The 22,605-nt window shown below is 44.6% G+C and overlaps 1 protein-coding gene across 1 annotated transcript in view; it reads right to left on the bottom strand.

Moving 5' to 3' along the window:
- Window positions 1–45: 45 nt before the first annotated feature.
- The window catches only part of LOC146253175 (ras-related protein Rab-26-like), a 40,957-nt gene continuing 18,397 nt past the window's right edge, over window positions 46–22,605 (bottom strand). Inside the window, exons 3-9 of the mRNA XM_084678131.1 lie at window positions 22,504–22,545; window positions 20,864–20,930; window positions 16,710–16,762; window positions 2,700–2,765; window positions 1,422–1,478; window positions 387–463; window positions 46–145 (exon numbers count right to left, since the gene is read on the bottom strand). Of these exons, the coding sequence (XP_084534257.1) occupies window positions 46–145; window positions 387–463; window positions 1,422–1,478; window positions 2,700–2,765; window positions 16,710–16,762; window positions 20,864–20,930; window positions 22,504–22,545 (462 nt within the window). The remainder of the gene's footprint in view (window positions 146–386; window positions 464–1,421; window positions 1,479–2,699; window positions 2,766–16,709; window positions 16,763–20,863; window positions 20,931–22,503; window positions 22,546–22,605) is intronic.

The following is a 22,605-nucleotide window of genomic DNA, read 5'->3' as shown; positions in this document are numbered from 1 at the left end:
ACACCCACACAAACACACACTCGATGTGACCAACATGATGTGAGTTTAGGTCCTGCAGCAGCCTGCACTCTTCATCTCTTTGTTGACGTAATCATGGAGCTTGAACTTGTCACTGGACTCCTTCATAGACCTGTGCTTCAGCTCTCTGACGGCCAGGACAGGACAGGAAGGAGGGATGAGAGAGGAAAGGAAAGGACATTTGTGTTAATATAAACTCTGAGCGTGCGACTGGTTGAGTATGCACAAAGAGAAGCATCAGAAAACAAAGTCACTAAGTGTTTTAACTCTGATTACACGTGAACATATTAGACCCTCGGGAGTACAGTGATGAGTAAGATGACGCATGTTCTTGCTATATTCAAGTCGCTGTGTAGGACTGTACTCACTTGGCCACAGCTGTGAAGGCAAGCTCCACATTAAGGCCAGACTTGGCACTGGTTTCCATGTAGGGGACACCAAACTCCTACACAGACACAACAACAACAACAAATAAACAAAAAAACTATATGTGCAGAGGAAACACATCTGTCTGAACTTTGACCTGTGGCCTTTTGAGCCACATTGACTGACATTTGCACTGTATTGTATATCCACATGGTTTACAAGTTAGTACACAAAACCACACCTCAAGTCTAGACACAAATCTTGTCTTCCAAACAAATACAAATTAGGGCTGTTTATTTGGATCCCTCTGTACATGAATTCCAATATCCTTGACATCCAACCAAGCTAGTTTGGTAAAAAGGGACTTTGTCTTAAACCCCTAGTAATGACAAATCAAATGCGTTTTCACTCCCTCGCAGACATCAACACAGGCAGTGTCTGGAGAGAGTTATTGCCAGCTTAATGCTTTCAGAGCTATAGGGAGACAATGTGATATCTGTGTTGCTGCCGGGGTTCCACTAGTGTGGGCGAGGGAATGAGAAACTGGTCTAGTGGATCCTTCAAAGCTCCAAACTTTATTTACACGTGTCTTTGTCAAGAAATCTGACAGTGTATTTCTCAGAAATATCATTAACCTCGAAATATCATCTGTCTTATGACCATAGAGGGTTTTTAATTCTTTGAGTAAAATGAAACATCCGGCTACGTGTCATGATGGAGAAATACTCATATTTATTTACTAGCGTAGAGATTTTTTTCTCTTTGTTTTGTATTACTGCAGATGGCGCAATAATGGAACAGTTTAATCAATAACAATCTGGCAATGAGAAAAGTGTTTTCAAGGAGAGACGGATGAACGAGAAAGAGAGAGATGGAGACAGACAGAAAGAGAGTGACAGAGAGACAGAGAAACAGAGAAAGTGAGAGTGAGAAGGAACGGAGAGAGATGGAAGGAAGGAAAGTCAGACAGACAGACGTCAGAGTTGTGCACATCCTTGCTCGATATTAAGGCCCCGCAAAGGAGATTAGCTATTCACCTTAGCCAGCTTTTCTCCATCCTCTCTCTTCACCACTCTTTCATGTGTGGAGTCCGCCTGGGGATACAGAGGAGCCACACTTTAGATATACAGATGTGTGAGGCTGCATCAAAACTACTGTGTTAGCCAGGAGTAGATAGGATTGACTGTGGCCCCCAGACCTAATAAGGGAACTAAAGATGTGTTGAGATATATATACAGTACCAGTCAAGTACTAGTACCAATTTCCCAATTGAATGGGAAAATGAGTCCAAACTTTTGACTGGTACTGTTAATATATACATATATACTAAGGTGTACTAGACCTTAGGATCTTTGGCATAAAGCATGGTGATTTATGTAGTCTGTTACTGTAAAGTAATGACCTAAGGCAAGAGGCGCAGTAAAAAGAAGAGGTGGTTAATCAGTCTAGCTCTCACAGTAAACTGCAACTATGCAGTAGGTGTACAGTGTGGGATGCTAAAAGCTAAAAATAACTGCAAAAAAAAAAAAAAGACTAAATGTAAAAGCTAAAGTGCTCTGTAAACAGACCTTCCCACAAAGCCAATCTGCAACTTTTGTTGGCTACTTTACTTTTGAAAATATCTTATTTCATTAAATGTAAATTTAACCTAACTTGAGCCAGCCAGCAAGCACAGCAAGCCCCAGAGCTCCATCATTAGAAGCTGTAGTCCTACATAAAAATTGTTGCAGCATACGTTTTTTAAACTCCAGGGGCCCATAAAGTTTATAATATAAGCTAAGAGTGTGACTAACTAAGGAGAGGAGGGTCTCTATCCTAGTTGGAGACGAGGACAAACATCTGTTCTCAGCTCTTCTAGCATGTGGAAGAGATTTATTTATAGCTCTGGCCAATCTGTTGAGTCTATTCTGCATGTTGATCTGTTGAGCTGCTGTGCATGTTGGTGTTTAGTTCCCAGAGAGAGAGGGGCAGCTGAGTTATCTGTGATATTGTACAAGGTACAGTATTCTACAAGCTACGGTATTGTTCTAATTTTCCATGGAAATAATTCAAATGTTGCTGTGTGTGTTGGTGAATAAATACTGTAAGAGAGAGCAATAGAGAGAGAACATCAGAACACATTGGGTTATTGTAGGCATACTATAAATACCACAAACTATTCAATACAGACTCCTGTGAAGGAAATAAAGCTGTTGCTTTGTCTGACTGTTAATTATTGTCGGGGTGATGTGCTGTTGTGCCTTGGTAATGAGTTGTTGTGTCTAGTCGAGTGACAGATGTGTGTGGGGTGGGAGGAATTTCCCGAGACAGCGCACCTTGTTGCCGAGCAGCATCAGAACCGCATCCTGTTGAGTGTACTCGTGAATCTCTGTCAGCCAGGCCTGAGGAAGACAGGAGACACACGTGACCCAGAGGAAGACAGGAGACACACGTGACCCAGAGGAAGACAGGAGACACACGTGACCCAGAGGAAGACAGCAGACACATCTGACCCAGAGGAAGACAAAACCAAAACAGAACGCAGAAGAGAAGGGGGAAAGGAGGGGGACCCGTAAGAAAAAAACTTATTTCCAAAAAGGACAAAAAATAGGGACATTTCATGCACCAGAGATGAAAAGACATCAGCTGGAGACAAAATGAGAGAGAGAGAGAGCTAAAGGGAAAGAGAAAAGGAGAGAGATAAAAGAGAGTTTGGAGACTATAAACGAACAGGGAGCATCAGCAGCCTTATAAAAAGCAGCCTTCTGCAGCCTTGGGATCAGAAGACTTCATGATGCCGTAAAAAAGAGAAAGCCTGCATAATCATCACCTGGCAACGGGTGGCCTGAATCAACACAGACAATAAGAACGTAAACAGCAAAAGCAACCCCAAGTTCCAAAGCTGTCTGTCCAGGAGCAGAGACAACTCAGCGAGGCCCCATCAGTCTCCAGTAATAGTTTTGTAATCGACAGGGGCATAGATCGCAGCCCGTCTGCCAAAACAATATCCTTCATCTAAGCACTCGAGGCCAAAAGACATTACCATACTTAATTACGACCCCTTGTGAAATACTCCACATTGCTTTCCTGACTGGCCAATAATCAATCTCTTTGTTGTGTTGCATGGAAGGTCCAAAGCAGTTTACTTCAAGTTAGGTCCGTTCTAATTACACACAGATAACGGGATGGTCGTAATGATTTTACCCTTGCTCACATGCAGTCAAGGTTGGGCTGTGGAGTGTGTGGAGATGAAGGAGATGCACATGGACACAATGGTGTGGGTCCTTTCTTTTCCACCATTAACCTTTATTTAACCAGGTTTGTCCAATTGAGATACAAAAATCTCTTGTACAAGAGAGACCTGGCGAAGAATGGCAGCATATCGTTTCAGAAATAACTACACACTCACATGAAGACAACAGACAAGCTCAAAGTGCACTGCATCGAAAGTGCAGGAAAAAAAAAACAATCCTATTATTAATTAAAACATTGACTATTATCAATGGGCTCGCATTCCATCGACTTTACAATTCCTTATTATTCAGTGAGAATAACTATGTCCTTAAACCCATTCTGCAGGCTATTCCAAGCAGATGGCGCAGAAAACCTGAAGGCCTTCTTTCCCAACTAAGTCCGAACTTTAGGAACAGTCATAGGCATAGTGTCCTGAGACCCTAACCCATAAGTGCCATGTTTATGGGACGGAAAGACAAATAAATACCAGTGGAATCTACCCAGTATGGCCTTATAGATAATGTTATATGTGTATTATAACATTAAATGTGTGTATATGTGTGTGAGAGTCAGTAAGGGAGCGAACATGTGTGTGTCTGTGTGTGTACCTTTGTGAGCCTGTTTGACAGCCTGTGTATGAAACATAATTCACACAGATGACATAGTGGGTGTAAGACAGCACAGAACTACATGTCCCATGTCGTCTCTCTTCCTAACAAGCGTCTCTGTCGATCCTCTGAGCCAGTTGCGCAGTGCACAGCAGCCTCTCAGTCCATTTCAGTCTCTAAGGGGCACAGAAATACCATTCACTTTGTTTAAATGCTGGGAGGTAATGAGGCAGGAGATGTGTCGTGATCGGAAAAGCCAGACTCTTTTTCTCTGAGTATGAGGCACTTTAGGCTGCTAATCACCCAGAAAAGACGAAGGATAGGGGGAGGGGGCCATCCAGCCTCTCCCACCCAGACTCCAGGCTAGATCGGTGGGCAGGAGAAGACCTTTAGGAACACAGTCACACTTGGTTGTGGGTCATGTTTGTGTTTACAAGCCTTGTGAAAAATCAAGAGCCCGTAATGCTCTTATACATGCTCTTATGGTTCTTACATGCTCTTATGGTTCTTCCCTTTGGGACTTATTTCGTTTTCACAATGTATTTTTCATGTTTTGGCTACCCACAATGTTTGGGGCTATCTCGTTGTTATGATCAGTGACCTATGCACTTTTGTAAAGCTCTCTTTTGGAAGTCGCTTTGGATAAAAGCGTCTGCTAAATGCATAAATGTAATGTAAATGTATCTGTTTTGCTGGAGGGGATCAGTACTAAATCACTGGTTCAAGGAACAATCTGTTTGAAATATGTTTGGCCTCATGGACAAAAGAAGCTTTGCTACACACGATGAATCAGACCCGCCCACACATAGACAGAAGCACACATGTATTTACACACACATCCAAAACACAGGTGTATTTAACAATATTGAGCTGTAAGATAGATGCGCGATCCATCAACCAGGCCAAATGGTGTTGAATGGATCTATTTCCTTTATCAGGAGACATGTGAATGCGACAGCTGCATTGTCACATCCCTCATCCGCATAAACACTCTGTTCTGACAACAGACAAAGGAGCCATTGGGTCTTTTTTACCTTGGGCAAGCACAATAACAAGGCATGACTAAGCAAGGGGTTTGTGTCTCTCACATTTGGCAATCCTTTATATACCGTGGCGTGATCATTCTCTGGCAATCCTGAATGTAGGGACCTTTATGAATCATTTGTATTCGACCATTAGGTCTCCGATTTACTGGAATGAATTGCATCCTTCTGGACAGTTTGTCTGAAGTATCTCTCCTCTTTGCCTGCTATTTAGGAGGCTAATGAACCATGGGCTGTGATTAGACAACCACAAGCTGTTCAGAGGCCCTGGAGCTTCATGGATAATTTACCCAGCATAGTCATCATGTCCAGGTGTCATCCCTGCCCCCATCTCTCCTGGGGAATTGGATTGCACCTTCCGTTATGTAGAATCACTGGCATTGTAGAGACAAAGTAGAATGAGAAGACTCACTAAATGGTGAGCAGATATAGGAGCAATGACGACGAAGCAGCATGAGAAAGAGAGAGGAAGTGAGTGGGAGAGAGAGCAGGAAACAGCAAGAGAGAGAGAGAGACCGAAAGACAGGGAGACAGAAATGTATAGAGAAAAGGAGAAACACAGAGAGGATGAGAGAGAGAAAGAGAGAGAGAGAGAGACAGAGAGACAGAGAGAGAGAGAGAGAGAGAGAGAAAGAGAGAGACAGAGAGAGAGACAGAGAGAGAGAGAGAGAGAGAGAGAGAGAGAGAGAGAGAGAGAGAGAGAGAGAGAGAGAGAGAGAGAGAAAGAGAGAGAGAGAGACAGAGAGAGAGACAGAGAGAGACAGAGAGAGAGAGAGAGAGAGAGAGAGAGAGAGAGAGAGAGAGAGAGAGAGAGAGAGAGAGAGAGAGAGAGAGAGAGAGAGAGAGAGGAGCAGAGGGTAGGAAGACAAGGAGAAAAGATAGAAGGGGAAAATGATCAGACGTTTTAATTAACCTTTCCCTCTATCTGTCCCTGGGCATGTGTGCATGTGATGGCAGAGCCCAGATGAATAGGAGGTGTGTGATTAACAGGTCGTTATGAGGCGTGGAGGGCCAGCCGCCTGGTGCATTCTAAACAAACAATGTCATTAACAGAAGCCATGTTCGCTAGCTTGCCTTGCCACAACCACAGAGGTTTAGAAATACACTGTAGGTCTGACACCAGGCACTGAAGGGCTTCTAAAATGATTGAGAGAGATAATCAGATCTGAGAAGACATCATCTCTATTTTTTGCTCTTTATACCTTTTTGGAATCCTAATACTCATTCATTATAACCCCTGCAACACGTTAGCAGACTAATGTCTGACTTCAGGTATCCTTTAAGCCCTCTTAGAATTTCAATGGACACTTCATGAACAAACTCAATATGGTATTGCTGGAACTGATGTTAGTTTCCTCCAGGATCACAATGACTCTTACTTACAGACTTGTTGCTCTTAATGGTAAGCTGTTACTGATTTAAAACTCGGTACTCGCTGTGAAATATACTTACTGTTGCTTGCTTTTTTACAGGTACACTCCTGCAGTTTTTTGAGGTTCATGTTGTTTAATTCTAACATGTTTAACTACATGCTCTTATGGTTTTTCCCTTTGGCACTTATTTTTGTTTTTTGTTTTTTCACAATGTATGCTTCATGTTTGGCTACCCGCAGTGTTTGGGGATATCTCGGTGTTATGATCAATGACCTATGCACTTTTGTAAAGCTCTCTCTTGGAAGTCGCTTTGGATGAAAGCGTCTGCTAAATGAATACATGTAAATGTAATGGTAAAAAACACATTAATAAAGTTTGCAATTCAACAAGTCTAAATGTATCAGGCTAGCTTCTCTTTCTCCCTATTCTATTCATTCTCTCTCCCTCTGTTTCTCCCTATCTCTTTCTCCCATTGAGAAAAACCCATGTTTTTCTCTGCCTCTTCCTCTTTCACTTTGTTGACATGAATCATTTTTCATGGAAGCTTTAGTATAGCCCATCTTCTATGTCCAATTACAAGCCCTCTTATCAGCTTGTTTGAAGGAAGGGTGTTTATCTTTCACCAGGCACCGTTGGTAATTGAAGGCTGGGAATTGATGTCTAAGACGTTGTCGTTTGCTGATTTGAATGGGCAAACAGCTGCAGAGGGAGAATACCGATGCCACATGACGAAATGTGAAGAAACCTGGAAAATGGTGTCTGACTGTGTTACTGGCCATGGAAGAACATGGTCATGCTGTGAGCGGTCAGTCTGTTCTTCGCAGATGGAGGAGAGGACAGTAAAGGCCATCTGGAGGTCAGGCATCCCTCCGCCCACGCTACCCAGCATGCACCTGGCATGTTGATGATCTCGCTTCCATAGTAGTCTCGATGCCAGCGGTGAGGATGGTGGAGATAAAACGAAGAGATGGAAAAGAGAAGAGATGACGAAGAGAGAGATGGAAAGACAGAAGAACAGCGAGACAAAGGAAAGGAGGGAACCAGATCTTTACAGGCTCCATCGTCCGAGCCATACCTCATGACCTGTTTGGAACCCCTACAAGAGAGAGGGAGAGAAATAGAGCGAGGGAAAGTTGACAGATGCCAAGGTGAGAAGAAAGGCAGAGAGGGGAAGAAACACAGGAAAGGCAAAAAGGTGGAAAGAGCAGGAGAAAAAAAAGAGAAGTAATGAGAGGGAAACGGACTGTGGTTGTTGCTCTATTTCGCCTTCCTGTCACTGCCATGACAGTTGGTGCTACGTGAGGGTACAGCCCACACATATATTTCTTCCTGTCTAGTTTTCTGACGTAAACAGGACAGGGATGCACCCTAAATGATATTGTCGGACTGCTAGAGAAGAATGAGGGAGAGCTGACTCAATCTCCCGAGCAACACCAATCTATCATTCAGTAAGTCAATAATGGATGTGCAGTTTTTCCATAACCTTTCACCTTCCGTGTTCAAATATTGTGAACGATTTGTCAGCAAGTGCTGTTCCCCTTGTCTGTCCATAATTAACCTATACTATACCCGTTGTGGGAAGGGTTTGTAACAGTGTACTACCAGGTTACTCTCATATTCATACCACAGGGATACAGAAATTTTGTATCCATATTATAGCAATACTTCAGGAATACTATCATTTCTGATCCATACTACAGAAACACTCTCATCTCTATTCCATACCACATGATACTATCATCTCCAACCCATATTACAACCATACAACAGGGATACAACAATCTGAACTGTATCCTACACCAATACTGAAGGAACACCGTCAAGTGTAATCTATACTACAGGGATAGTACATGAATATTACTGTACATTATCTATAATCCATTCTACAGGACAGTATTAATTAAAATGTATATCGTTTCTAACCCATTCTATAGGGATCATACATGGATACTACTGTATATCATTTCTAATCCACACTATATACAGGACAGTACAGCGACACTGCAGCATCAAAGCTCTATTCTATTTGGCCACTTTCTCGACTCACTCATGCAGGGAAATGTTTGAAAGTCACCGAGCTCACCGCCAGCTTCCAAACACTTCTGTCACACTATTGTCGGAGGGGATTTGCTATGGGTGACAGTGCAGCTCTGGCTGTGCTTTGATCAGAGTCTCTAACCCAACAAGACAGTACTCTGGAGGCTCCTTGGGCAGAGTCATGGCAAGCCAAAGCCCAGGCAGGAAACTCCGGAGTCGGGGAGAATGTGAGCGTGCTCCCCCTGGGAGGGAGGTTGACAAGAACAACATGGCAGCTTAACCAGACACAGTGGCAGGTTCTAGGCTAGTATCAAGGGTTTACAGGGACGAGATGTGTCGGAACTGTTGGGGTTTAGGTGCTGAATATGTTCATCCTCTTCACGTATACACCACAACACAACACACACACAACACACTAGTATGACAAGAAAACAAGAAAATAAACTCGAAACAAAGTGAGGAATTTCTCTTAAGATCTGATATCTGGGCAGGGGCATGGAAAGAACATGGACTTGCCTGTTCCCTTTAAACAAAGGGGGTGAGAGAAAGACACTAACTCTTTACTCCCTGGGTTTTATCTTCAAGTATCAAGCAAAAGTTTGAGTGAGTCCCAGCATGTGAGTGACAATGATCATCAACACCAGTAATGCTAGTTAGAACGGCAGTAAGGTTATTTGGAACAAGTTCCTTTCGGGATGATTCATATTGTCTCTGAGAATGTAACTGAACATTTGCTAAGAGGACAGAACAGAGATTGGACTAATGATGAATCAAAATAGACTTGAATATTTTTCCAGAGAATATGCTGACGACACAGTAAAAAAAGAAACAGAAATATATATATATAAAAAGGGAAAATTATAACTGAAAGGAAATTGTTCCCCTGGAAATCTGTAGTCAGCAAACTCTCTGCTCCTCATCCCTCTTAACCGCTCAACTTTCCAGGTTGGTATTTCCAAATAGCAGTCAACACTTTCAGTTAGGACACAAAGATTGCTTGCAGAATAAAAATCTATTACTGAAAAGAAAAGTATTGCCTGAGGTGTTAAGGAAGTGAGGCTTCTCAGAGCAGAGGGAGAGAGAGGCCGGCTCCTGGGCTTCGAGACGGCCTTGGTTGAGCAGGCGAAATGTCTCGCTTTTGAAATGAAACTAAGTAAATATAGATGCAATTAGAATGCCCGGCGGAGGCAGTTTAACCTCAAGCCCTCATCTCTGGCTTCCGAAGCACTGCTGGGAATAGGAAGAGCCACAGCATAGATCAGGCTTCCCATCACAGTTGGAAAGAGAGAGAGACAGAGAGTCAGAGAGAAAGTGAGAGGGAGAAGGAAGAGAAAAAAGGGAAAGAAATGAGAGATATAAAATCTAATGAAAGACAAACAGATACAAAGTAGCGACTTGGATGAAGTTATCTCAGAGACAGCACCGCTACAATAATCCCATCTGACATCACTATCCTTCCATCCTTAATTTTGATGATGACTAAACCATGGCCACGCCTACTTCTTCATCTACGGATTCTGAAGGTACATTAGCAGTCAGCCAGCAGTGGTAAATCCATCCAACTCACATTCACGACCCCCTGGCCTCACCTGCTTCAACACGGCCCTCAGATCAGTGACCCCAGCGGATGCCAGGAGTGTGCTCACTGCATGGCCCTAATTGGAACATCTGTGACACAGAAAGCCATTATGGGCTGTCGAGCGTCGCTTAGGAGCAAAGGTGAGAGGTCTTTCATGAGTTCCACACACCGATAGTGACTGCAGTCACCCTGGGCTGTGGGTGTGTGTGAAATGTGTCCATCCGCTGATCCTGGCTAGCAAACCTGGTCGCAAACATTGGTAAATTGACTTTTACTCGAAAATCTGAAATGTATGAATACAAAAGAGGAAATTAATATTTGATCTAGTGAGATAGGATTGAAGGTTGTCTAGGGTAAACGTGAAAAAAGATTTTTAAAATTCTGCATTTATTAGAGTCTGACAAAAACGTTCTGATTTTATTGTGAATAAAGCTAAATAGTCTACATCATAGAAGACAGCACACAATCCATAAATGTCATGTAACATATAGTCCAGTCTTATAGTACATACAGCCAACTTATGCAGGCTCTATGGTATTTGTTAACCTATCCCCAAATTGAGCCAGGAAGCAGAAAGAAGAGTGTTTAGACCTGTCACTTCCCAGATTTGTGACACAGAAAAACACTTTCGTACATTGCTTTGGATAAAAGCATCTACTAAATCATTAAATATATATGTAGATCTGCACATACAGTATAACCGGTAGCCCTTTACCACAGCACATTCTTACATCATTTTCTGAATGTACCTGTGCTGGTTTTCAAGTGATAATTTTTCTTCTATGTGTTAAAATTCCAGAATGTATGTTTAGTTGGAGTTAAGTTACATCTACATTTATTCATTTAACAAATTATTTTATCCAAATTGACCTATGCTTTGTGCATATATTGTTATAAGTGCACACACTAGAAAAGGATTAAGCGGTTATTCCCAAAGAACCGTGTGTTTTCTAAAACTGTGCAAAAGTAACATCATTGCAAATACAACATCACAGGCGGAAGCTACTGTACCTGGGCGTCAAATTGACTTTTTCACAGACTGTCACTCAAACTGACATCATGTCAACTAGAGCAGCCGATTAGTCATGAAGGATGATACCTACACACAGCTCAGAGTCAGTTTTAGATGGAGATCTGTGGGAAAAAGCACCCGGTTATGCTTTAGACCTTGAGGTAAACACAATCTGGATTAGTGGGATTTATGCACTTAACAGTAAGACCACATGAGAGCCATGGAAAACAACTTTGAAGAGTAAATCACCTCATGAAACTTCTATGCTTTTGCTCCTACGGTGTTGCGACTTGCTAGTTTGACAAGCTTTTCCAGAGTTGGGGGGAGTAAGATGGGGGGGGGGGGTAATGTGGGGGTACAGTCTTCTCTCTGTGTCTGACATCATGTACATCAATCATCCTTGAAACACTGTTTGTCACAATCTTACAACCTCAGCAGACCACAAGTCTTGTAAACCTTGACAACAAACATTAAGCCAGAAGCGCTGCGACATAAAATCTCAGCCTTAAATAATTCACAGAAACACATTGTTGTACTTCCAGTTTACCACAGAAAGGAAGTCAAAAATGTGTATTGTACGTAACATTAGATGCTTTCATGACAGTTAAGAAGTCATAGAGAAGGGACTAAGCATGAGTTCAATATGAGACAATCTTTTCTCCCTCGTAGATGAAGAAAAAAAGACAACAATGAAAGATAATTCAAAGGAGATAGTTCCCCTGGACAGCGCTTGGCAGCACAATTCCTCAGACTTTTCCTTCTTAACCTCTCAGCTTTGAATATTTGCCTTTCCAAACTGCAGTCAACGCTCTTGGTCAGGACCAAAAGAAATCACTTTTTGTGAAGTAAATGAAAGTATTTTCTGAGGTGTTACGGAAGTGTGGCTTCTCAGAGTAGAGGGAGAGAGAGGTCGACCCCTGGGCTTTGAGACGGCCTTGGTTGAGCAGGTCGAAAGTCTCGCCTTTGAAACTAAACCAAGTAAATATAGATGCAATTAGAACACCCGGCGTAGGCAGTTTAACCTCAAGGCAACAGAGGAGGAGAGACAGCTGACTATGAGTTTGAAGGCGTTCTCGGCCTTTAGTATGAAAAGCTTCACTTTCAGTCTGTGTGAGTAATTGGACACACACGCCTAGAACAGAGACCAGCTCCAGTGTAGCCTGTAGGGGGTATCTATCTATGAGTCTTCATAAAGCTATAAAGGCTCTAAACAAGTGTGCTAAAATACTTACTATAGTGGTAAAAGTCTGGTCACTGGCACTAGGGTCATTATCACAATAACTGACAACATGACAATAACTCATGGATTCAGGTTGAACAAATATCTATTTTTATGGTAGAAATATTGGAGCCATTGAACCATAACAGGACCCATACAGAAACACTTGAATCTACTGCCAACAAGGACCTGTTTGCTGTGTGCTGGAATAGATGTCAAGATTTCAACATACACTCCAGACAGCGCAGAGCTGCAAGACTTTCATATTAGTAACAATCCCCCAAATGAAACATATTGATATGTACAGCGATGGTCATCAATAGTAACTGACTCATGTCTGAGGACTATATCCTGTGATCTAGCCAGTCACATCCTGACTGTGTTTTGCTTTTTGCTCTCTATTGAATGTAACATCTCTGAATCAGGGTCAGATATGAATGCATATTCCTCTCTCATTCCTCTCTTCATTGGGCTGAAGGCGTAAGGGCATTTGCTCTACCTTCAGTACATCCACCTTGCTAAACCAAGGAATCAATTCATATCCAGACTCAGTCTTTTAGTCATTTATGATGACAATGATAATGGTATTAAATGTAACTTTTATGTCATTGTTATGTAATTGTTATCTTATTTTTATTATTGACTGTGATAAGGGGAAAAGCTTTATGGAGGACTGGATCGCACCGGAAAATATTGCACCGGAATAATGTCTCAATTTCCTCAGCGGCATGGACTCTGGGGATGAATGAAAGATTAAAGAACAATGGAGGAAGGGTGTTGTCCAAGAAACTCAGAACTGTTTGTTCACGGTGGATAGTTAAACATCGGATCAAAGGCAGAGCAAATTCAGTTACGTTGCATTGGACTCTGATTGGGATAAAAGAGAGGCTAATTTGCCAGAGGGAGAGAAAGCCAAATGGATTTATAAAGGTTTGTTAGTTTTGGTTGCAAATCGAATATCATTCATCCTGAGCTATGGAGGAGGGAGCAGGTTGTGTTTGTGTGCAACCAACAACATAGAATACAAGGCATTCATCTTGTTTGATGGTTATCTTTAGACATTAGCACTCCATTGTTTCTCAAAGGCATGTCTAGGGTCCTTTAATGTTTGAGCATTTTTAGGCCTGTGGGGGCCGAGGCAGATGTTTGCTCCTTATCCATATTTTACCTGCTGTGTTATGTGGGACAGAGATAGCATAGAGAACATACTATTAGCAACACATATGAGGATTTACAATATAGATGTAAAATAGCTCCTGACTCAGTCCACATTTCAAAACAACTCCTGCCGTTCTTTGGCCTTCACCAAACATATCCATGATCAGCATGGTGTTGATGGGAATTGCAGTTCCAACACTGTGTGAGCTTATGGAACCTGTAATCATGCTGAAGTATTTCCTGATCCTCCATGGCAGTGTTGTGTAGCAGGACTGTTCCTGCTGTGGATTTTCTAATCAGTTTTTGTATCACCTCCCCTGACTCCGTCATCGCCTGGGTAACCAGACAAAGTGCCAATCTCAAAACAGTAACACCACCAGCTCCACATAAAGGAAAGCACTTAGCGGACAAAAAGCTATAATTATGAAGAGGTATTGCATAACAATGCACATAATCACATCTGATAGAGAGACGCTGTCCCTACTTTGTGAGAGAACAGATGGAATAGCTTAAAATATTACCTATTACCATTACTTAAATGGTAAAATGGAATACGGGGTGGGGGTTAAGGTACTCTAAAAAGTTTAGGTTTTTCAAATTAGTTTCAAAGTAGTTTTCCTTACTTTCATAAACTGGTTCAACCAGGTGAAAAACTTCATCTCAGGCATCACTTGCCACCAGGCTTCAACGCTGAGTCAGTGCAACTGAATGTCACTGACTGCCTGTCTATCAAATCTCAGTAGTGACCATGAGTCCTCCCCCTGGCAGGTACAGATAAATGAAATTGAATTGGAACGTCTGCAGCCAAGTGCCAGCGCGTGAGGCATCAGTGTTGGTGGATGTGAGGAGCAGTGTATGATCTGGCCCCTGGGGGCCGACCGGTCAGGTAATGGAAGTGTCCTGGCCGTTAGTGGACAAGGGGGAAGGGAAGCATTTTGCTGTGACACCATGATTGGGCAAAACCAGACTGTGCAGGATGGATCAACACCTAGAATAGGCAGTTGTCAGGGGATGCTATGGGAGAGAGGATGTGATGAGGATGATGATGATGATGATGGTGATGAACATAATAATAGAGATGTGGATCATGGTGTCGATGATGATAACAATGATGGTAGGGAATGTGACCGTGATGAGGTCAGTTCTCAATGGCCAGTTAAGGTTCCTAAATTACAGGGCAGCAGTCGACCCGTGACAAGATGACAGCTATGAAGAACCATGGATGACGTCAAAGCAGAAGCACACACAATCGCAACCCTGGCAGAGCAGGGTAAAGCGTGGCGTGGCATCCTATGATGACATACTGTGTTTCCTAGTTTGTGATAGGACAAATGTCTTCATTTGGACACACACTGACAGATTCGTGTAAATGTCATCTCAATCTTGCTTCCCTTTCACCCAGTTTCTCCAAGACCCAGACTGAAGCCAAGCATGTCCCCAACATAAACTCCCGTCTGTGAGAAGGCAGCGTGACATTTAACTGGCGGCAGAGTGCAAGCTGCCTCTACCCCTCTCCCATGCCCCTGGGACGAGGAAAGATGGTGGAGGGAAAGAAAATGTTTACGGCCCATGTGTACCTTCCCTGGTTTCTCCCATCTCTCTCACACACACACACTTACACACACACACACACTCATATTGTACAGGGCAGCCTAAGACACAGACACACACAAACAACATTTAATTTCAACAAAGCCAAATCCCTGACGACACAGCCGCCCAAAAAACCTGGCAGACGTCTCTTGCACACTAGAGATGAAGACCGCAGAGAACATCTGCCATTTTACCAGGGCTGGACTGGAACATAAAGGAGCATGCAGTACACTTCGAGAGAATAAATCCCTATTCAATTTTGCAGCCATCGATTAGTCATGCCATTGTTAAGCAGGGGGCTTTGGTAGAGTTGGCAGCCTCCACTGAACCCCAGCCAGGCCACTGGGCATCTCAGGAACCTCTGGTGGAGGTGGTGGCACCAACACTGTAGTCCAGGCTCTGGGGGTGCCAACATTGGAATTAGATGCGAGTTCCAGACCACAAGAATAGAGTTGTTCTCTTCTAGAAGCTTCTATTCAGATACACACACACATTCAAGTGGAAGATTCTAAGCATTCCAAAGTTCCGGTCTATTGTCGTGTCTTTCAATCATTTATAAATATTGGCCTTGGGGAGCAGAATTGAGCGGTGTTCCTGGGTACTTTGAGGGTGCAGATGCTTTTACAAAAGGGACTCAGGACCTCTCCTCTATCCCATCCCTTCTGCATCTGGTCTGCATTTGTAGTAATAGAATCCACCGACACCTTTTCTTACAAGACATTTCCGAATTGACTGTACCGTCATTTAAGAAGGCTTAAAACGTTTGAGGTAAACTGTCGTTGTGAAAGGTAAACACACTGGCCGAGGAGCTGAAGGCAGGCTTGTGATGCCACCTCCATGCCCATCAGTTCATCATTACAGCGCCCCCGAGGAGAGGGAGGCCTCAGAAACAGGGAGGGATGTACAGATGGACAGATCAGGGGTCTGTCAGACAGATGGACAGGCAGATGGACAATCCCCCCCACCCCCCACCCCCCACCCACACTCCAGGTGCTTTAGGAATCGAGGACCAGAGACAGAACAGGCATCAGCAAGTCCTTGGGGGGCTAGGGCTACTGCGATACCGGCCAATTACAGCCACGCACGGCCACACGCGCACACACACGCACGCTCTCTCCTCCATCCAAGGCTCTTTTATTGTCTACACGCTTTGGTACCATTCTCTTAGTTTAGCTTCTTTTCACTGGCAGCAGCAGAGAAATAATAAGTGTGAAGATCTTCTCCATGCATTCTCATCCGAAATAATGATATAGGATTGCTCTGTTATACGTGGACACCCTTAGAGACCAATTTCAAAGAAACTATTGCTCACTCCATTGTCAGACAATGCTACTCCCCCTCACACACCCCAGCCACTTACATGCTTCTCACATCATGATTAGACACATGGGTTCCATGGCGACAAAGCGTTTTGGATTATCGGCTATTTCATCAGCGTTCTCCAGTACATCGCTAGGAGGATAGAACAGATAGAACAGAGGATCTCTTACCTGGATGTTGTCGAATGATGTCTTGTTGGTGACATCATACAGCAGCAGGAGGGCTGAGATGGGAGGACAGGAGAGAGAGAGAGAGAGAGAGAGAGAGAGAGAGAGAGAGAGAGACAGATGAGAGAGAGAGAGACAGATGAGAGAGAGAGAGAGAGACAGATGAGAGAGAGAGAGAGAGAGAGACAGATGAGAGAGAGAGAGACAGATGAGAGAGAGGGGGGAGACGATGAATCAAGTGAATAAGCAAGTACAGCAACACCAAGTCAACGACTTATTAGAAGTGTCCCTCTGTTGTTCTCATGTTCATTTTCAGCGTAACTTTTGGCTCGGCCTCTTGAACCTCTCACCAATGAATACAGGATTCCCCTGCTTTTTCCTTTGAACGGAAGGCACGGACTCTGAGAGTCTGGTCATTGCTCGCCCCTGCTGGTTCTCTGTTGCCCTGATGGAGGTGAGTCTGCCTCTGTCCTGCAGTCTGAGCTCTCAGAGACAAGCTCTTCATCCAGCCCTCTCACTCACTGCACGCCCCACACACTGGACCAGTTCCACGGAGCGAGAACACTTCAGAACTGCTGTACACGTTTGCATGCCTCTGACTGTGTGCGCACCCCACTGTATGTGAATACGGTTTCTAGACTTGACTCAAACTCATTTTACAAAATGCATAACTCCACACCGGCCCATCTCCTCAGTCTGTTTCAGCCGACAGGCGACAGGCCTCTGTGTGTGTACGGTGCAGAACGGTGGCTTGTGAGGCTAAGTGCTTGCCAAGACTCAAACTCAGAGGGGAGATTGACGGAGGATCTTAGTGAGTCCTGTCAACACGACACTAGAGATGGGATGTGCTGAGCAAAGGAGATACAGCAGCTGGCGTGGGCTCCGTGGAGGCACGGCAGAGAGAAAGAACAGATGAACGGGTAAAGGGAGGGATGACGGAGGGAGGGAGAAACACGTGAGGGTAGGAAAAGCAACAAAGGAGTTCGATGGAGTCCTGACTAGAGGACGCACCAAACAAGCAGAGAGAGAGAGAGGGAGAGAGGGAGAGAGAGAGAGAGTGTGTGTGTGAGAGAGAGAGAGAGAGAGAGAGAGAGAGAGAGAGAGAGAGAGAGAGAGAGAGAGAGAGAGAGAGAGTGAGAGATATATATATAAAATATATATATATATATATATATATATATATATATAGAGAGAGAGAGAGAGAGAGAGAGAGAGAGAGAGAGAGAGAGAGAGAGAGAGGGAGAGAGAGAGCAAGAGACAGAGAGAGAGAACGGAAGAACAGGAAGGATGCGAGAGACAGAGAAGGAACTTGTGACCGAGAATAGACAAATGAAGAGGTGGGAGGATGCGATGCTTTGAAGAAGAATGAATCACCTCTTTTTGACTGTGGTATGAAATTCACTTAGAACTCTCTCACACACGTACACACACGTTTTTGAAAACAAGTGCCACTTCCACATTAAGGAAACTAGCTGCAGCCAGTCTCAGAGTTGCAGATGTTTGTTGTTATCGTCGTTAGTTGGAGCAAAGGAAAGAGCGGAGGAAGGAGGTGGAAAGAGCTGTGTTGATGACCGCCTCTCTCTCTCTCTCTCTCTCTCTCTCTCTCTCTCTCTATATATATATATATATATATATATATATATAGCGAGGACGATAGGACTCCAACATCAATCACTGAGGAGTGTCCGCGGGGCTCGTTCTGCAACATTGTTTGTCTTCGTCTGACACTCTGTCACTGTGGCCGCCCTGTGTCCCGCTCTCCTCTTGCTCTCTCCTGCCCTCGTGCTCCCGTTCTCTCTTTCTCAAATTCTTTCTCTCTCCTTTTCGACGACTCTCTTTCCCTTTCCATTGGTTTGTCTCTCTCACCAGTCTCTCTTTCCCTTCCTCTCATTCTATCGCTCTGTCTCTCGTTACTGATAGACGGCCTCAGTTGGTATTGATCAAAAGAAGCTTTCCATGCTTGGCTTACTGTCCGAAACATTGACATGTAAACACAAGCATCACCCTGGTGAAGTGATGGCAGGAGGAAGCAGCCCACCATCTGTTTGGAGCTTTGTGTGTGTGACAGACGTCAATACCCATTGGATTTCTACAGATGTGAGAGGGAGTCTGCTTTGTGTCTGTGTGTGTGTGTGTGTGAATCTGTACTTGTGTGAGTATCTGCGTCCGTGCGCGCGCGTGTGCAGACAGCCTTGTTGGGAGCAGATCTGTCGTGCTGGAACATCAGCCTCTGAGCTGGTCAAAGCACTGGAGCCTGGCATCCGGGTTCAGCACTCTGGCTTCACAAGGAACCATCTGCCTGTCTCACAGGGGCCTCTCAAGTTGTTTGGGTTCCACTAAAAAGTCCTGGAAAATCACATTCTCGAATGCTGTGGGCTCATAACACAGCAATTATGTATTTGAGGAGGATGAGCAATTTCCTATTGATATTTAAAATTGCTTGTATTCGTCCCGGCGGAGCTTCTGACAAGATACAGTACATGATCGAGGGATCCATCGGAACGCGTAGTATTTCAGATACAGAAAATCATCTGATAGAATCATCTGGGGAACTGTCCTCTGAGGAGGAGGAGAGAGGGGAGGATGAGAAGGAAGAAAAAAGAGATAACTTTTGACGAGGGGGTAAAGAGAGAAGTTGACTGGTAAAGATGACGTGGCGTCAGTGTCAAAATCGAGTCTAGTCCATTCAAATCTCGTTCTTTTTCTTTACAGGAAAAAAAAGGTGGAGGCAGGTGGAGGCGTTTGTGGTTGATACTGTATGCTGGGTGAAGGTTGAGATGTTTGCACAAAAACAATCCCTGGGTCAAGGGAACCATCTGACTTCTGGCCCCTTCCTGTGACTGAGGCCTTTGGGATGTGCGGTGGTCTGGAGCAGACAAGGACAACCATCTTCTCATCCCCTTCCAGCAACTCAACAGTGGTGTCTCAATCAGTGTAATCAATATCCCATCAGTCACCTCCCAGTGGGCCTGGGCTATACTTAGCCTCTTCAGAATCTCCCTGCCTTGGTATTCCCAGCAGTGTGACATGGAGGCTAATACATCTTGGTGCTTCAAAGGTGGATGGTGCAGACGCAGGTATGATCCCAGGGAAGGTGACTGCGACTGGGCTTGATGAAGGTTATCTCTCCCCCGCCTCCACCTCCTCCAGGACTGGAGGGAGGTAAGATTTGAGGGTTGCATGCAATTAGAGGAGATTGAACCAATGCAAACACACACGCAAGCTTTCCCCTTTCATCATGTGGAGTGTAGAGCCAGAGTGAACCGAAGGGATAGTGGCTTCACAGCCAATCAGACTTCCTCCCCCTCTCCCCCTTCCTCTTTCTCTCCCCATGTTCCTCCTCTATGCTCGCTCCTCATTTGCAATCTTCCTCCTCCTCCCCATGAGATAGTCAGACAATCTCCGACTTCAGCAACTTCTTTCTCCAGTCACCCTAATGAGCATGTGTGTGTGTGTGCGCGCGTGTGTGTCGGTGCGTGAGGGTATCAACTCTGTCACCCCGATCACACCTGATCCCGCAGCAGAAGTGTTGCTGTAGAGCCAGGATACACACTCTGGGTTGGGTCTTCCCCCGCCCTTATCCTGCTACACTCATCCTCATCCGTCCTCACCTATGAATAATGAATGGCCACACGCGACTCCAAAGTGACATCCAACACACAGGGAACCTGCTTTGTATGATTCCGTAATACCGTTCAGCCTCTCAGCCAATGAGAAGGAAAACACAAGAAGACATAGTAAACAAACAAGACAAACAATGACAAATAGTGGCAGTCAAATGGCACTCGCACAATAGACCCAACCAAATACATAATGTACAGGCAATACATGCAATTACATCATCAATCCAACATGCTTTAATGAAGTGGATCTGATATGTATATGAAGTCTGCACATTAGGTTGATGGGAAACATAAACTGGAGCATCTTTCTTATGTAATAGGGCTGAGTCCCATTTTGACAAGACCATGCTTACCGCTCTAACTATGCTACAGTTATCTTTGCGTGTGTGTATGTGTGTGTGTGTGCTGGCTTATGTAAGTGTGTTTGTGTATTTGTGTGTGCTACGAGTGAGTATCAACGTGAGTGTGTGTGTATGGTTGTGTTTGTGTGTATGTGAGCGTGTGTTTGTAGGTGTGTGTGTGCGTAAGCCTCACCATGGGCGTCACGGTAGTAGGCGTGGGTGACGCTGCGGAAGCGCTCCTGTCCAGCCGTGTCCCAGATCTGGGGGGGAGAAGAAGAGGAGGAGGGAGATGAGGAAGAGAAGGGAGATGAGGAAGAGGAGAGGACAGAGAGAGGAAGGCAGAAGGGAGAGGAGCAGGGGACGTGCGGCAGGATGGAGAGAACGGCCAAAGAGGTCAAAGAGAATGGAAGAAGGCAGGACCGAGGAAGAAGAGATGAGAAGAGAGGAGAGGAGAAGGAGGGTTGGAGACAGGACGCGGTCCGGGGGTAGGGTTCATGAATATTAATCACCGGTGGTCGCCTCCCTGATGGCCTCCTATCCAACCCCTGTGGACCTAAGCTAATTAAATAGCCTGATCTCCCTTCAGCCACAGCTGTCTCTCACCACCAGCCTGCCCAGCAACAACAACACTTCCTCCAGACCAGACCAGCGCTAGGTGATGACATTTTCACATGCTTCAAAGCCAACTTTGCACTATTTGCACACGTGAACACTGCGTGTGTTTTTGTGGCTTGCTATGCAGCTTCCTGTTCTCTACCGCTTATCTCCCTCACTCCTTTGCTTCCTCTTTCTCTATTATGCGACCCCCTCCCCCCATTCCTGTCTCCCCCATCTCTCTCTCTCTCTCTCTCTCTCTCTCTCTCTCTCTCTCTCTCTCTCTCTCTCTCTCTCTCTCTCTCTTCTCTCGCTCTTGCGAGTAGGCTTTGATCCCAGGTCTGGTTCCCATCTCCCTGGGACCCCCTCCCCCACGACCCATCCCTCAGTGGTAGCAAGGAATGGCATTAACATGAGGAACCAAATCATCGCACACAGCCTGGGGCCAATTAGCACCAACAAAAAATCTCCTTATTACGTAAGCCTTATTGCAGACTTCCAACGACCTCTAATCAGGCTTGTTTAGACTGATTGGTATAATTAGCAGCTCTATTTGACACAGAAGAAACAACTAAGCTAATAAACAACAATGCGTGCCTGATGAGGCTGGGGGTAGGAGGCCAGAGAATGAGGAGGCTAAAGGTTGAGAAGGATAGAGGCTGGGAAGGCAAGAGGCTGCAGAGACTAGAGGCTGGGAAGGCTAGAAGCTGTAGGATATAGGCTGGGGAGGGTAGAGGCTGGTTAGGCTAGATGTTGTAGGCTAAAGGCTGGGGAGGGTAGAGGTTGTAGAGACTAGAGGAGGAGGTTAGAGGCTGGGGAGGCTAGAGGCTGGGGAGTCGGTGAACGTTTGTGGGAGCTAATAGTCTGGACGAAGATTTATGGTAATTGAGCCACTAAATCCTGATTGTCCTTTAAATCTACTTTGTCTCTAAATGGGGAAATGTTTCGTGTTGATTGAATCAGGCAGCGAGCAGCAGAGGTCCACTTCATGTGGCGTTATTACCCCCGACAAAGCAGTGCATGCTGGGAGACTGAGAAGGCTGAGGTCGTTACTATTCACATATGCAGTGATGTAAGGTAAGGTACTCATGGTGTACTCGATTAAAGGCCACCAGCGCCAGTGAGCTGCTAGATTTCCGTTGGCATAACTGGTAGTGGTTGCACTTTACACATCCGAGGTGGCGTGCTCGATCCCATTGTTACATTTTGAGGCTCCATAACTTTCATTCCATTTCCTACCTGGAGCTTCACCTTCACTCCGTCAATGTTCAGCACTTTATTCTGAAACAGAAAACAAAAGAGATGATTGTGTGGATTGTCTAATTATGTTAACGAGAGAGA

Source organism: Hypomesus nipponensis, chromosome 17, assembly GCF_054491055.1.
Source record: "Hypomesus nipponensis isolate SF chromosome 17, ASM5449105v1, whole genome shotgun sequence".
Taxonomy (NCBI): Eukaryota; Metazoa; Chordata; class Actinopteri; order Osmeriformes; family Osmeridae; genus Hypomesus; species Hypomesus nipponensis.
This window is presented reverse-complemented; position numbering and strand designations above follow the sequence as displayed.